This window comes from Galeopterus variegatus, unplaced genomic scaffold (genome assembly GCF_000696425.1).
Source record: "Galeopterus variegatus unplaced genomic scaffold, G_variegatus-3.0.2 Scaffold16192, whole genome shotgun sequence".
NCBI lineage: Eukaryota > Metazoa > Chordata > Mammalia > Dermoptera > Cynocephalidae > Galeopterus > Galeopterus variegatus.
This window is the reverse complement of record NW_007742303.1, coordinates 2,753-20,125: the sequence shown is the minus strand read 5'-3', so window position 1 is coordinate 20,125 and position 17,373 is coordinate 2,753. Positions and strand designations below refer to the sequence as shown.

Genomic DNA, 17,373 nt, shown 5'->3' with positions numbered 1-17,373 from the left:
GAAGCATTGTCATGGTGGAGAATGATTCTCTGGTGAAGCTTTCCCTGAGGTTTTTCTGCCAAAGTTTTGACTAATTTTCTCAAAACACTCTCATCATAAGTGCATGTATCATTCTTTGGCCTCCAGAAAGTCAACAGGCAAAATGCCTTGCATCCCAAAAAACCATTGCTGTGACCTTTGCTATCGACCAGTCTGCTTCTGCTCTGATTGGACCACTTCCATCTCTTGGTAGCCATGACTTTGATTGTGCTTTGTCTTCAGGATCATACGTGTAGAGCCATGTTTCATTTCCTTTTACAAATTCTTTACAGAAATATTTCAGGAACTTGATTCCACTTGTTTAAAATTTCCCTGGAAAGCGTTGCTCCTGTCTGCAGCTGATCTGGGTGCAACAGTTTTGGCACCCATCACACAGAAAGTCTGCTCAACTCTAATTTTTCAGTCAGTTATGTAAGCTGAACCAATTGAGATGTCTGTGGTGTTGGCTGGTGTTTCTTCTGTTAATCATCAGTCATTTTCAATTAGGGCATGAACAAGATTTTTTTCCCCGACAAATCGATGTGTATGGTCTGCCCCTGCAGGCTTCATCTTCAACATTCAAATTATCCATTTGTAAACTGATTTCTTTGGGGCATTATCCCCATAAGCTTTTTGTAAAGCAGCAATTATTTCACCCTTCTTTTGCCCAAGCTTTACCATCAATTTTAGCAGATTTCATGTTGCTTTGATAGAGGCTTTTTTCAAACTGATGTCTAATCTTCTTAGTGCCTCAAACTAGATCCTGTTCAGGCATGTTATAACAAGTTAGTACAAGTTTATTTTGATGCAAAAGGATTTTGAAATCCATGCATAATTTTTTCATAATACACATTTTCCATGAACATTTTGAAGACCCCATGTATATATGGAATAGATAAGCACGTATTTTTTTTAGTGGAAGAACCAAGCTGGATATTCTTAAATTCATTCAATAATTTGTGTTAGAAAGTAAATAAAAACTAATTAATCAACCTCCACTGATTTGAATTTTAATTCCCAACTTAAAACAGGATAAAGAGTTGTTGTTTTATCTATTTAAGAAAATTTGATAAAGCAGTTAAACAATAAACAAGATTTATGAGGTATATTTAATCCACTTAAGAAAGCAAATTTTGGCTTGTTCTGCAAAATGTACATAAACCAGTACTGCTAATTACAAATGAGCTTTACTTATTAAAGGAGATTCTACAAATAAATAATTCACACATAATTTAAGTTTTCATTTATTCTACAGTTTTGTGTGATTTAGATTTCACAGATTGAGACTCATCTTCCATAATTGATTGTAATTAAGTGTTATATGTGTGTGTGTTAAAAGATATTAGAGAATCATGGAAAGCTTTGACTTTATCATTCCATTATTCCTTCTCCCCACCCCCTCCAGGTTTTTACCAAGCCTTGCTAGGTCAGCGTTAGAAAAAAATCTGGCAGATGCTACAATAGAAAAAAATATTGATGATAATCTGGAACCAGAACTGGAAGATTACAAATGTGAGTATTTGATTTGGTTCTTTTTTAATTGAAATAATAATTCTCATCCATTTGATGCCGTTTTTAATTTAAATTTCAATAAAAAATGTCTTTGTTTTACATCCTACTTTGTTTTATGTATTAGGTTGAAGAATCTGTTGTTTAAAAGAAAAAGTTTGAAAACCACTTGCAAGTTAAACCTTGGAATATTTACCATATTTCAGTACATGCTAGATACAGTTTCCCCTAACCTCAAGAGTCACAATTGACACTAACATGAGAGGTTTTCAAAAAGTTCGTGGAAAGATTTGTATTAACTTTAAAATTTTTATTTACTTATTTGTTTGTTTGTTTTGAATATTCATGAGATACAAAGCTGATTGTCCCCCCTCCTGCCCATGATTGTATTAACTTTTAATTCCATTTTTTCATGAAAGTATTTTTTTCCAAATCTTTTTCACCATAGAATCTAGAATTATACTTTCATAGTGTTTATATTTTGAGGGCCACCAGTGTCCTATGGGACATGTTTGGGAAACTTTTCTACATTGATACAGACTAAAATAATAATCAGAATACCATTGCTTGTCTTCTTACTCCTTCCCTTTACAGTTTAAATTTTGGGTCTATTTCAGAGGTTTAATTGGTAGTAAATAAATAGTAAATTTTCACTGTGACAGATCATGGTTTTCCTTCCCTATAGAACTTGTGAATGCAAGGAAAATGGCAAGGATCTACTGAAGGGAGAGATTACTGCTAAGATCTACTATGCTTTGGCAAATATGTAGCACTCAGCAGTGATTAAACAGGATGACAGTTTAATTATTTTTAGCTCAAAATTGTTCATGGTACTCCATAGGAGCAAATGTTGCTTTCCTCCCTTGTCTTTCAAAATGCTTTAACACAAAAATAGCATTCTAGAGGAGAAACAAATTGTAATTTTCTTATTTGAAGTGGGAAAAAAAAAAAAGATGGGTGAATTGTTTAAGGCATTGTAATTGTGTGTCTGCTTGCTAGGGTATTTCCACAGGATGGAGTATTATTTAGAGTCAAAAGATTGAACATACCCCACATGGAAGAAAGAATGTCAGACTAGACTAAGTTCTATTTTAAGCTTTACTCTTACTAGCTGGGTGATGTTAAGCAAATTATTTAATCTTCTTAGTTTCCTTATAATTCTTACCTCATTGTTAAGAGAATTACATAAAATTATATGATGAAAAACTGAGATGAAGCTCCTAGTTTGGGTTCTAGCACATGGAAGGTCCTCAGTAAATGAGCTTTTATTATGGTAATTATCAGTGTTACTACAATAACTGCTACTATTAATGTTATTATCATTGACCTTGGAACATGTCATACAGTGAATATGTATATCTGGTTACTATAGGGAGTACATATGAGATATGTTCCCTGGCTTTAAGAAGTTTATTATTTAGGGCCGGCCCGGTGGCGCACTGGAGAGTGCGCCGCTTGGGAGTGCGGCGGCGCTTCTGCCGAGGGTTTGGATCCCATGTGGAGACTGGTTCCCGCTCACTGGCTGAGCGTGGTGCGGACGCAACACCGAGGGTTGCGATCCCGTTGCCGGTCAGTAAAAAAGACAAAAAAGAAAAAAAAAAAAGAAGTTTATTATTTAGTTACTTGGCTTCAAGGAACTCACAGTCTATTCTAGGCTAACCTATTTAAAGCAAATAGGGAACACTACGATAATAATTATTAGAGAATAATTGTGTTGGGCATAAGTTCCCAATCTAGTGGGATGTCAGAATCACCCGGCTGCTTATTTGAAAATGAAGATCTCCTATACCATCCCTGAAAATAGTAATTTAAATCTAGGGTGGGTTGGTTCATCTGTATTTTTAACTAGAGGTCTAGGGGATTCTCTTATAGGGTTTTTAATGGGCAATCCATAAAAAGTTATATTCAAGGTACTTGAGAGCTTTTGAATGTGTATTTGACATATGTCTATGTTATAATCTCTGACCAAACAACCTTCTAGAAGTGGCTTGATTGTGTTCTGGGTTTTTTTTTCTCCCTCTCAATTTTATCTATATGCTATTTACTATATGAGTATACATTGTTTTAAATTAACTTTATTACATTTTGGAGTATTTCATTTAAAGCTGGATGTAGAGCTGTGGTCCTTTGTTACCATCTTCAGGCTTATTTTTTCAAATGCTAAATTAAGATCCCTTGAAGAGTGCACAGATATTGCAGAACTGTATTGCAATCTGTGTTGGGTGGCTTGGTTTCTCTGAGGATGGCAATATGAATAATTCTCTGCCTTGTGTGAAATGTTTAGGTGAAGTAGCATCTGGATCTTTGAGGATTGGCACTGTTAGTGCACCAATCTATAATGCCCATGAGAAAATGAAAGTGCCTGATGTTCTGTTCTATGACAATGTTCAGGTAAGAGCATTGCTTTGCATTCTTGAATAAATCATTTATATTGTGGTAGTTAACTTCAAGTAAAATTGATGTGTATTATTTTTGTAATTTTCTAAGTTCAATTCAGATGATGCAAAATGAAGTGTTGGAACATCCCTTTATTAAGGCATTATAAAACTTGAAATTCTTTCCAAATATCCTTGAAAATTGAATGAGTTGTTGCTGTAATTAGGGTGATAAATTTTATGTGCACACATATACACATGTTACATGACTGTACTTCAGGTAAATAAAATGAATACCTTATCAAATTAAAAATAAAACAGAGCTACTCATCTTCTCTTTTGCTTGCTTGTTAGTTAGATCATTTTGGTAGTTCAAAGAGAGATATGTCCTCTGCATCGTTTTCCTCATTCTATTCCTTTTCCTGCAGTTCCTAATATTTTTCTTTTCTTTCGTTCCTTTTTTTTGTTTTAAGGGAGGAGGATAGAGAATTCCCCACTTGTAAACTAACCAATAAATTATGGAACTTCCACTAAGACACAAATAATTTTGTACCTACAAAGCTTTTTATTATAGATGTTCACTTTAATAAGAATTTTTTCAAAGAATGATAATGTGAAAGTTTTTTTCTTTTCCAGATTTTCTGTCAAGTGGTTATATATTTCTTTTATAATAAAAAATATACTTAGGCTGGCCCGGTGGTGCACTGGATAGTGCGCCGCTTGGGAAGCGTACAGTTGTTTGTAGTATTTATTATCCTTTATTTATTTTATTATCCTTTTGATGTCTGCAGGGTTTGTAATGCTATCCCCTATTTTATTTCTGATATTAGTAATTTATATCTTCTCTTTTTTCTTTATCAGTCTTGCTTGAGATTTGTCAGTTTTATTGATCTTTTCAAAGAACCAGTTTTTTGTTTCATTGATTTTCTATAATGTTTTTCTGTTGCCAATTTTATTGATTTTTGCTCTTTGTTATTTCCTTCATTTTGCTTTGGGTTTATTTTGCTCTTCTTTTTCTAGGTTCTTGAATAGGAGCTTAGATTATTGACCTGAGACTTTTCCTCTTTTCTAACATGTGCTTTTAGTGCTGTAAATTTCCCTGAAAGACATATTTTATATTGCACAGGGAAAGTCTTAGTGTACCTTCCATGTTTTATATCTCTCTACCAAGGAATTCAATTCAATTCAACAAATATTTATGGAGTGCATGTGCCAGGCACTGTTCTAAATCCTCGGTATATATCAGGGAACAAAGTAGACAAGGATCTCTATCTTTGTGGAGCTTACTTTCTAGCAAAAAAAAAATATATATATATATATATACTTAAATTTTTCTGTAATGCTTAGTCTCTAATCTGCATATAAATAATAACGTTAAATTTACAAAGTATATTAGAAGAATTTCTGCTTCCTATTTGCACTATATTAAGGAGTTAGCAAAATCAAAGTTAAAAAATTTTATGTGTGTGTGTGTGTGTGTGTCTGATCTGTATGGAGATCTGAACCCTCAACCTTAGTATTATAACACCACCCTTTAACCAACTAAGCTAACAGGCCAGCCCTGTTTAAAGTGAAATTTCTTTTTTAATCCACCATTCTCCAATTCTATTTTGTTATTCAATTATTCTGTAGCCAATTAATTAATACAGGTTTTTTCTTCCAGAGCATTAATGTTCTTGCACAATCAGTAGACAAACAGAAAATAAAGTTACTTAAGAGTATAAGACACAAAGGAAGAAAAAAATCTTGCGTATTATATAAAGACAAAAACATGATTATAAGGCAAATTTACTATTTTCAAGCATTTATTGTATCACACTATGTCCATATAATGGAAAGGAGCAATGAAAAAAGAGTCAGGAAACTGTTATAAGTGACAATTTGAAAGTCTGCATGGTACCAAAGGTTGAAAAGACTTTACAGCATACAAGAATGTAGGAAATGCAGTAGTAGTGAAGATCAATTTGCCCTTGAACACAATGTCTGTTGCCATGGTGCTCGTGACATAGACATTGAGGACTGCAGGGCTGCTGTGAACTTTACACAGTGGCCCTGAGGGACTTCTTGTAACCTGTCTCCAGACATACCTTCTCTTCATAAAGCATTATAGATTAACCATTAATGAGAAATTTTTAGCTATACCAATTCTAGGGATAGTGGCTTCATTAAATTTCCTTCTATTGTATATATTATTATTTCCTTTTATGCTCTACTTCCTCTTTGAAGCAGTAGTCTTCAGCACAGTCCTTTTGTAGATTTAGGTGCTTTTATATTATCTTGTTGTTTTATGCCCTGTTTTCCCCTTACCACATTGCGTTGAAACTGATTTTTAAAGTGTGTTTTTTCCATATCAAAAAGCCCTGTGTTTTCTTTATTTTGTGTCTGTAGCAAATAGCAAAATGCCTGACACATAAACAACTGCTAAGTAAATCTCTGTTGAATGGATTAATGAAAGAATGAATAAGACTGTGAATGTTCACAATAAAGGATATTATTTAATTAAATCTATCATTAAAGAATATTACACTTACAGCTGTAAAGGAGGAGAAATTGGAGAAAAGAGAAATTAATAGCCTCTTGATAAACCTAAGGAGCTTTATATTTGAAAGAATTTAAAAATACTTACCATGACTCAGGCCTTGTCGTTAGGTATTTGGATACAGAAATTAAAACACACACACAAGCATATGCAGCTCCAGGGCTCAAGTTGCTCATAAGCTAATGGGGGAGATGGACAAGTGTATACATGGTTACCATACAGTGTGATGGAAGTATGCACAGGTTACTCTGATAGTGTTGATGGAGTGATGGTCCCAGACTGGAATGATCATAGAAAATTGGTTAACCAGGCAAAGTTGGGAGAGTCCGTCATGCAGAGAGACTAGCATTTGCAGAGATTTGGTTATAGGAGAAAGTAGCTCATTTAGGGAGCTACATATAGTTAATTTCCCCTGCCACAGAGCTGAGATTACAAGTGCTTCCACAGTATCCAGATATGAGGCTGGTAAGTGAGGAAAGGATCACATCATATGGGCCATGCTAATTAAGGAATTTGGATTCTTTTCAGACAGATGAGGGAGCCATTGAAAGATTTTAAGCATATTTGCACTTTTGCTAACTTTGCATTTCAGTCAGGTGAGGGTCATTAATGTATCAGTCACCTCAGGCCTTTATCATTTCTTTGTGGCAAAACATTCAGACCCTCTCCTCTAGCTATTATGTGATATACAAAACTTACCTGTTAACCACAGTCACCTCACTGTGCAATAGAACGTCAGAACTTATTCCTCATATCTTATTGTAATTTTCAACCCATTTGGCTAGCCTCTCCCTAATTTCCCTCCGCAATCTCTGGTAACCACTATTCTATTCTCTGCTTCTATGATATCAAATTTTTTTCCCTTACATTCTGCATATGAGGTCATATGATACTTGTCTTTCAGTGCCTGGCTTACTTCACTTAACATAATGTCCTGTGAATCCATACATGTTGCCACAAATGACAGGATTTCATTATTTTTATAGCTAAATAGTATTCCATTGTGTATATATGCCACATTTTTTATTCCATTCATTGTTGGACACTTATATTGATTCCATATCTTGGCTATTGTAAATTGTGCTTCAATAAACATGGGAGTGCAGAAATCTCTTCATCATACTGACTTCATTTCCTTGGAATATAATACCCAGTAGTGGGATTGCTGGATCAAATGGTAGTTCTATTTTTAATTTCTTGAGGAACTCCATACTGTTTTCCATAATGGCTGTCCTAGTTTACAGTCACAGCAACAGTGTGCAAGTATTCCCTTTTCTCCACATCCTTGCCACTTATTTATTTTTTTGATAATAGTCATTCTAACTGGAGTGAGGTGGTATCTCATTGTTATTTTGATTTGCGTTTCGCTGATTAGTGATGTTGAGCATTTTTTATTTTATTTTATTTTTTTTTTAAAAAAGATGACCGGTAAGGGGATCTTAACCCTTGACTTGGTGTTATCAGCACCACGCTCAGCCAGTGAGCGAACTGGCCATCCCTATATGGGATCCGAACCCGGGGCCTTGGTGTTATCAGCACCGCACTCTCCCGAGTGAGCCACGGGCGGCCCGATGTTGAGCATTTTTACATATGCCTGTTGGCCATTTGTTTGTCTTCTTTTGAAAAGTGTCTACTAAGATCTTTTGCCCATTTCTCAGTTGGGTTATTTGGTTTTTTTACTCTTAAGTTCCTTATATGTTCTTGATATTAACCCCTTTGTCAGATGTATAATTTGCACATATTTTCTCTCATTCTGTAGGTTGTCTCTTCAGTCTATTAACAGTTTCTTTTGATGTGCAAATGCTTTTTAGTTTGATGTAATCCCACTTGTGTATTTCCACTTTTATTGCTTGTGCTTTTGAAGTCTTATTTAAAAATTCCTTGCCCAGCCACATGTTGTAGATATTTTCCCTATGTTTTCCTCTAGTAGTTTCATAGTTTCAAGTTTTACATTTAAATCTTTAATCCATTGATGAGAGATAGGGGTCTAGTCTCATTCTTCTGCATGTGGATATCCAGTTTTCCCAGGACCATTTATTGAAGAGACTATTCTTTCCCTGACGTGTATTCTTGGCACCTTTGTCAGAGATTGGTTGGCTGTAGGTGTGTGAATTTATTTCTGGGCTCTCTATTCTGTTCCATTGGTTTATGCATCTGTTTTTATGCCAGTACCATGCATTTTTGGTTTCTATAGCTTTGTAGTATAATTTGAAGTCAGGTAGTGTGATACCTCCAGCTTTGTTTGATTTTTTTCAGGATTTCTTTGGATATTCAGGGTCTTTTTCGGTTCCATGTGTATTTAAGGATTTTTTTCTATTTCAGTGAAGAATTCCACTGGTATTTTGATAGGGATTGCATTAAATCTGTGGATTGCTTTGGATAGACTATATTGACTATATTAATTCTTCAAATCCTTGAACATAGACTATCTTTTCATTACTTATATCCTCTTCAGTGTCTTTTCTTCAAAGTTTTATAATTTTTAATGTAGAGGTCTTTAGCTCCTTGGTTTAATTTATTCCTGGGTATTTAATTTTTCTTGTAGTTATTGTAAAAGTAATTGTTTTCATGATTTCTTTTTCACTATTAATATGTGGAAATGCTACTGACTTTTGTATGTTGATTTTGTATCCTGCATCTTTACTAAATTTGTTCATTAGTTCTAACAATCTTTTGGTGGGGTCTTTAGGGTTTTCTATATATGGGATCATGTCATCTGAAAACAGGGACCATTTGACTTCCCCCTTTCCAATTTGTATGCCTTTTGTTTCTTTTTCTTGTCTGATTGCTCTGGCTAAGACTACCTGTACTATGTTGAGTTGAAGTGATGAGAATGGGCATTCTTGTTTCTGATCTAAGAGGGAAAGCTTTCAGCTTTTCTTCATTCAATATGATGTTGGCTATGGGTTTGTCATATATGGCCTTTATTGTATTAAGGTACATACCTTCAATACCTAGTTTATTAAGAATTTTTATCATGAGGAATGTTGAATTTTGTCAGATGTTTTTTCTGCATCAGTTGAAATGATCATATGGTTTTTGTCTTTATTTCTGTTAAGGTGATGTATCACATTTATTGATTTCCATTTGTTAAACCATCCTTGCATCCCTGGGATAAATTCCCCTTGATCATAATGAATAATCTTATTAATGTGATGTTGGATTCTGTTTGCTAGTATCTTGTTGAGAATTGTTGCATGCATGTTCAGCAGAGATATTGGCCTATAATTTTCTCTCTGTTGTATCATTGTCCAGTTTTGGAAACAGCATTGCTGGACTCATAAAATGAGTTGGGAAATATTCCTCTTTCTCAACTTTCTGGAATAATCTGAAGAGAATTTGTATTACTTCTTCTTTAAGTGTTTGTTAGAATTTAGCAGTGAAGCCAGTCAGGTCCTGTGCTTTCTTTTCATACTAGACTTTGTGTTACCTGATTCAGTTTCCTTACTTGTTATTGGTCTCTTTAGATTTTTTATTTCTCTGTAAGTTAATATTCGTAGGTTGTATTTGTCCAGGAACTCATCCATTTCTTCTATAGTTGTTCATAATAAGACTCTTAGTATCCTTTGTATTTCTGTGGCATCAGTTATAATGTCTTCTTTTTCATTTCTGATTTTATTTATTTGAATCTTCTCTCTCTCTCTCTCTTTTTTTTTTTTCTTGGTTAGTCTGGCTAAAGATCTATCAATTTTGTTTATGTTTTCCAAAACCAGCTCTTCATTTTGTCAATTTTTCAATTGCTTTTTTAGTTTCTTTTTCATTTATTTCTGCTCTGAGCTTTACTTATTTATTTTATTAATTTATTTTGTCAATTTTGGGTTTAGTTTGTTGTTTTTCTAGTTCCTTTAGGTGTAAAACTAGGTTTTTAATTAGAAATCTTTCTTCTTTTTTGATGCGGGCATTTGTTCCTTCCTGTAACCTTACCTCTTAGAACTGCTTTTGCTGTGTCCTGTAGGTTTTGTTTTAATGTGTCTCCATTCTTGTTTGTCTCAAGGAATTTTTTCATTTCCCTTTTTATCTCTCATTAACCCATATGTTGTTCAGGAGCATGTTGTTTAATTTCCATGTATTTGTATGGTTTCCAAAAATTTCCTTGTTGTTAGTTTCTAATTTTATGCAATTGTGGTCAGAAAAGATACTTGATATGATCTCCATCTTTTAAAATTTGTGTAGACTTGATTTGTGGCCTACTATATTACCTGTCCTAGAGAATGTTCGATGTGCAGCTGAGAAAAATATTCTGTATTCTGCAGCTGTTGGAAGGAATGTTCTGTAAATATCTGTAAGGTCCATTGGGTCTATGGTGCAGTTTAAGTTGTATGTTTCTTTGTTTAATTTTCTGTCCAGATGATCTGTCCATTGTTGAAAGCAGAGTAATGAAGACCCCTACTATTACTGAATTGTAATCTTTCCCTACTCTTAGGTCTAATAATGTTTACTTTATATATCAGATGCATATGTGTTAGCAACATTACATCCTCTTGATGAACTGACACCTTTATCATTATATGATGACCTTCTTTGTCTCTTTTTACAGTGTTTGATTTAAAATCTATTTTATCTGATGTAAATATGGCTACTCCTGCTAACTTTTGGTTTCTGTTTAAATGGATTATTTTTTTCCAGCCCTTCACTTTCAGTCTGTGTTTATCTTTAATAGTTAGGTAAGTCTCTTGTAGGCAGCATATTGTTGGATGTTTTTGTTGTTGTTGTTGTTGTTGTTGTTGTTTTTTCTACATTCAGCCACCCTCTGTCTTTTAATGGGTAGTTTAATCTGTTTACAATCAAGTTTGCTATTGTTATGTGAGAACTTATTTCTGCCATTTTGTTTATTATTTTCTGGTTGTTTTGTAGATCCTTAGTTTTTTTCTTTTTCTCTTGTTATTTACCTGTGTGGGTTGGTGGTTTTCTGTGCTACTAAGCTTTGTTTTCTTTCTCTTTCTCATTTGTGTGTCCACTGTAATTTCTTTTTTTGTGGTGACCTTGAGGCTAATACAAAGAGTCTTGTAGTTATAATAAACTACCTTCAGCTGATAGCAGCTTTTAACACTGGTCACATGAAAATACTCTAGACTCCCCTGTCTACCAGCAATTTATGTTTGTTGCCTTAATTTACATTTGTATCTACTGTGTATTCCTTAGCCACTCATTGTAGGTGTTGGTTTTTGACTGTTTTTACTTCAAGCCTTTACACTAGAGGATCAAAGTATTTACCTAGTACCATTACTTCATGGGGGTATTCTGAGTTTGAGTTATGAATTTATCTCTGAGTTTGAATAATGAATGTACCATATCTTCTGAGTTTTGTACTTTTTAATGTTTTCATGATAGTAATTATCATCTTTTCATTTCCAGTTGTAGCACTCCCATAAGCATTTCTTGTAAGGCTTTTCTAGCAGTGATGAATTCCCTCAGCTTCTGCTTGTCTGGGAAGGTTTTTTTTTCTCCCTTGTATCTGAAGGATAACTTTGCTGGATAAAGTACTCTTGGCTGACAGGTTTTGTTTGCTTGTTTGTTTGTTTTGTTTTGTTTTTAGCACTTTGAAAATATCATCCCATTCTCTCCTGGCCTGCAAGGTTTCTGCTGACAGTCTAATCAGGATTCCCTTACATATGACTTGATGATTTTATCTTACAGATTTTAGAATTCTCTCTTTTTCTTTGACTTCTAACGGTTTGATTATGATGTGCCTTGGAAAAGATCTTTTTGGGTTGAGTCTAATTGGGGACCTTTGAGCTTTCCGAATCTGAATGTCCATATCTCTCCCGGTACTTGGGAAGTTTTCATCTATTATTTCATTAAATAGTGTTTCTGTGCCTTTCTCCATCTCTTCTCCCTCTGGAACACCTATTATTTGAACATTTGTTTGCTAAATGGTGTCCCAGAAGTCTCATAGGCTTTCTTTAATCTTTTTTTGTTATTTCTTTCTTTTCCTATGAGTTGGGTATTTCAACAAAACCTGTCTTCAAGTTCAGAAATTCTTCTGCTTGATCTAGTCTGTTATTTAAGCTCTTAAGTGAATTTTTAAATTTCATTCATTGAATTCTTCAGCTCCAAAATTTCTGTTTGGTTCTTTTTATGGTATCTATCTCTTTATTAAATTTCTAATTTAGATCATGAATTGTTTTCCTGATTTCATTGAAATATTTTTCTGTATTCTCTTGAATCCCATTGAGTTTCCTTAAAATAGTTATCTGAAATTCCTTTATAAAGGCATTTTGTAACTGTGCTTTTCTTCAGCATCTGTTACTGGAGACTTGTTGTGTTCTTTTGGGGATGTCATGTTTTCTTGATTTTTCATCTTTCTTGTGTCTCTACATTTATATCTGCACATCTAATTGAGTATTTGCTTTTCCCAATTTTATGAAGTGGATTACGTAGAAATGGCTTTTTCCTGTTGCATTTACTCTTTAATGTTGTCTAGAAGTTGGAACCAAGGCAAAGAGAAACTAGTTAGGTGGCTATTGCAATAGTCCAGGTGAAGGTTATGAAGGATCTCAACTAAGGTGGTTGACAGTGGAGACTGGGTGAAAAGGACATATTGTAGGCCTATTTAGGTGATAGAGTGAGTGGAACTTTGTGTTAGATGAACGAGATTCTCCTTCAGGGAGTACATAGTCTAGTAGAAAAGTAAAGAGAAAAAATATTCTAAATTGTGCCCATGACTTGAACACAGTGTAGGAGAAGGAAAGTGGTAGGAGATGAGCCTGAGACTAGATCAAGGACATAGGAATGACTTTTGTTCTTAAGGTATTCAAGGACTTTTGAAAAATGAAGTGACCAGATTTTGAACACTGTGTACTATAAGAACATGTTGGCTCAGGGAGAGACTGAAGTTAGAGAAGCTAAATTGGCTGATAAAAATCTAGACCAAAGATGATAAAGACCTGTATCAAAGCTGAAGGGATAGATAAAAAGGATAGATACTGTTGACCTTTGGTGGCTTAACAGCTAAGACTTGGTGTTTAAATGGATCTTGATAAGAGAGGAGTAAGGCAGGCAGAGTAGTGATGATGATGGAGGTTTGTCCAGGTGGTAGAAAATAATGCTACTAATATGGAAAAATGAAACAGGATAAAGAATGAAGTTTAGGAGAAGGCAGTGAGCTGAGTCTTAGGTATGCTGAGTTTAGGAGACTGGTGAATAACTAAATGGTTCAGTCGTCACTCAGAAATACAGGACTGGAGTTGAAGAGCAATGTGTTGCTATTGAAAATTAGTGTAGAGTGGCATTTGAAGCTATGAGGTGAATGACAGGATTTAGGGAGGACAGAGTCAGAGGTAGCTCTTTGAATGCTGACAAGCAGGTCCCCAAATCTGCACACAGCCCTCACCCCTCAGTGGTTACTTGTGTTATATAAGCAGGCACAATCTGCTCTGCCCTATCCTGTGACCCCAAAGGAAAGCACATAAAAAGGCAAAAGACAGGACAAATCAAAGAAATGTGAGGAAAACCAGTATTTAAGGAATTGCTACAAGATCCAGCCCAAAAGACTATGGAGAGAAATTGTTAGAGTGGTAGGAAGGAATCAGGAGAAAGACAACTGGGAAAGCAGACTTTTAAGAAATTGTATGCAGTGCTAAGTGAATCAAGAGGCTAAGAATTATTTTGGCAGTGACCTTAGCTTTAGCTAATGTTTTTTGATTTGAATAATCTAGTTAGCTGTAATGAGGGCGTGAAGAAGAAGGACATGAGAATTGTAAAGAAGTTAAGAATACAAATATAGTTTGGATTATTTTTTATTTTTATTTACTTTTGGCTTTTCTTTTAAACTTAGCTATGCAGTTTAAACTCATTCAAACTTTTCTATCTATTCCTCATGCAGATTAGCCCATTTTTTGTTGGAAGAACTTAGCGCTGTCTGGAAATTGGCACTGACTTTTCATCCTAGTTAAAAGGAAGAGGTCTCCAGACTGTATCACCACCAGAACCTGGTTTAAAATGATGTTCTAGGATTCCCTTTTATAGGGTAACCATACATCTCAGTTTCCTTAAGATAGTCTCTGTTTACACTTGTCTCAGTGTAATTATTAATAGTGTCTCTTTTTATTCTTTAAAAGTCTTCCCAAATAGACAATAAGTAGATACACTCACATTATTCAAGCCTTTTAAAACTCCAGCTCCATGGTGTATCTGAAAGCATTTCAAAAAATAAAAACTAGCATGATAAACATCAGGGAATACTCATTTGTCCTTGAATAAGGAAATGACTTTTTCAGTTTTTCTTTCTAAGAAAGAAACTCTGAAAGAAAACATTGCTAAATTTGACAAATAAAAGTAAAGACTTTCGGATGTCGGAAAAAAAAAATCATAAACCAAGTTTAAAAAAAGGAAAAGCAAATGACACACTAAAAAATTATCTGCAGCATATATTAAATGCAAAAGATTAATTTGCCTTTTACAAATAGAGAACTTCAATAACTTCAGTGCTTATGAGGCTATTATTGATTTGATACAGAAAACCAAGAGAAAATAAAAGAGGTCAGTTATGCTGGGATGTATGTCTACCCCCAGACCGCAGTGAGCCTTTGTGACCTAGTTATGGGTGTCTTATTTTTCAGGATACGAAAGAGCAATGTAATTTCCTCTGTGGCTATTGTGGACAACATTAATCTTGTTTTTCTTATTGTATTGTATTATAATTCTAATAAAAAAGTATGGAAGGTAAATAATATATTTTTAATTATAAAGCTGTACATAGCTTCGAAAGTAATGATTAAGAAAAAGCTAGTGTTGGCTATAATCAAAAAGACGGTGAATAACAAATGCTGGCAAGGGTGTGGAGAGAAGGGAACACTACTACACTGTTGGTGGGACTGTAAATTAGTACAACCACTTTGGAAAACAATTTGGAGGTTTCTCAAACAACTACAGATAGATCTTCCATATGATCCAGCAGTCCCTCTTCTAGGTATATATCCAGAGGAATGGAAATCATCATGTCAAAGAGATACCCGCACTTCCATGTTTATTGCAGCTCTGTTTACAATAGCCAAGATATGGAACCAACCTAAATGTCCATCAGTAGATGATTGGATAAGGAAACTGTGGTATATATACGCTATGGAATACTACTCTGCTGTATATATACACACTATGGAATACTACTCTGCCATAAAAAAGAAAGAAAAACTCCCATTTGCAACAACATGGATGAACCTGGAGAAACTTATGTTGAGTGAAACAAGCAAAGCACAGAGGGATAAATACCATATGCGGGAGCTAAGAGAGAAAGGAAGGCAGGAAAGAAAGAACACAGTAGTGCCATGATCCAACAGAGGGAGGGAACATTCCTAGGGCTACAAATAGGAGTTGAGGGGAGAGGGGGAAGAGGAGGGAGGTTGCAGGATAATTGGGAGGGAACAAAGGGTACAAAAGTAATTTCTGGTAATGGTTATGCCTCCAGTATGAATCTGGCCCCCACATCATGGGCAGAGGGGGGACAGTCAGCTTTGTATCTCATTAATATTCATAATAAATGAATGAATGAAATGAATGAATGAATGAATAAATAAATAAATAAATAAATTTAATTTAATTAAAAAAAGAAAAAGCTAGTGTAAAATGTTCCATGGAAATCTTCAGTTATTTTAGGAAGCATTTGTATATTTGTATTAGCAAAAATAAATTTAAACATATTAAATTATAAGCCAATTCTACATAGTTTAATGGGTAAAAAATATTTGAGTTATAAAAAGTCTTTGAAATATTGGTCAGTGGCTTGGTCTTGCTCAGGTGGACTATTTCAAGTTTTCCATATCGGTGGCCTAACTGGTTATGTAACTTACTTATAACCAAGCATTAATTTTGTGTTTTTTTAAAAAACAAATCTTTTGAGTGTTGTCTATCATAAATGTTTTACATTCCATAAAGATATCTTAACAGTTAATTTTCTTATTTCACCTTGATTGTGCAAAACACCATTAACTTCTCGTTCTTTCTTCTCTAGCACATGATGGTGATGGAAGATATGTTCAAAGACTTTCTCCTTGGAGAGCACTTATTATTGGTTGGTAATCAGGTGAGTTACGGGTGAAACCCAGGTACCGATGAATAAGTGATTGTAACAGTTTCAAAGCAGTAAGTTTCTTCTTCCTGTCAGAATAAGTTTTTAGAAATAATCTCCCCCTACCCCCAATTAAATGACAAATTTAATCAAAAGATTACCTTAAAGCCTTAAATTACTCCTGTTCAATCTCCCGTGAGTTCTGTCCATTCTACCTCATAAGGATCTACTCTTGCCCACATCCATCACCACAGCCCTGTTCATCATCACCTATTGCCAGGATTACAGCAATAGTTTCCCACCATAGCTCTACCCCATCTTATGCCCACCCTGATCTGCTCTCCACTCTGCAGCGAGATTGATACTCACAAAACTAAAATCTGATCAGGCCTCTCTTTTTTGCTTAAATTGGCATCCCATTGCCCTAAGATACAGTCTAAGTCTTCAGTGTGACATATAGTCCTGCAGGATCCAGCCTCTGCCCATCTCTGTAGTCCTAAACCTTGGCCCCTTCTTTCTCTCACTCTGTGTTGGCTTGAGCCACTCTGAACTTCCTTCAGTTTCTTATGTGCTCGGGTCCTTGATGCATGCTCTTCCTTCTGCATGGAGCACTCCCTATCCCATTCCCACATACTGTGCTCCTAACTCCTGGAAGGGAGGCCTTCCCTTGTCCCTAGCTGAGTTTGGTTTCCCCTGCTTCCACTCCCTTCTGTCTCCCTTTTATTACACTAGTCATATGGAACTGTATTTACATATAGAATAACTGTCTTCCCAACTGGGCTGTATGCTCCTTGAGGGTCGGGACCATGTTTCTCTTGTTTATCTCTATTCTCAGTTCCTAGCATGCTACCTGCTACGTAGTAGATATTCTATCTGTGTTTATGGAGGGAGTGGATAGATATTTTATATTTAGAGGGTCTGATACT

At 34.9% G+C, this 17,373-nt stretch overlaps 1 protein-coding gene across 1 annotated transcript; it reads left to right on the top strand.

The window, feature by feature from the left end:
- Positions 1–374: 374 nt before the first annotated feature.
- LOC103582424 (von Willebrand factor A domain-containing protein 8-like) lies at positions 375–16,462 on the top strand (the record flags this gene model as incomplete). Its single annotated transcript, XM_008564024.1, has 4 exons — positions 375–450; positions 1,424–1,530; positions 3,812–3,918; positions 16,391–16,462. Coding segments are annotated over exons 1-4 (288 nt in total), but the record flags the coding sequence as incomplete, so codon positions are not given.
- Between the last annotated feature and the right edge of the window lie 911 nt (positions 16,463–17,373).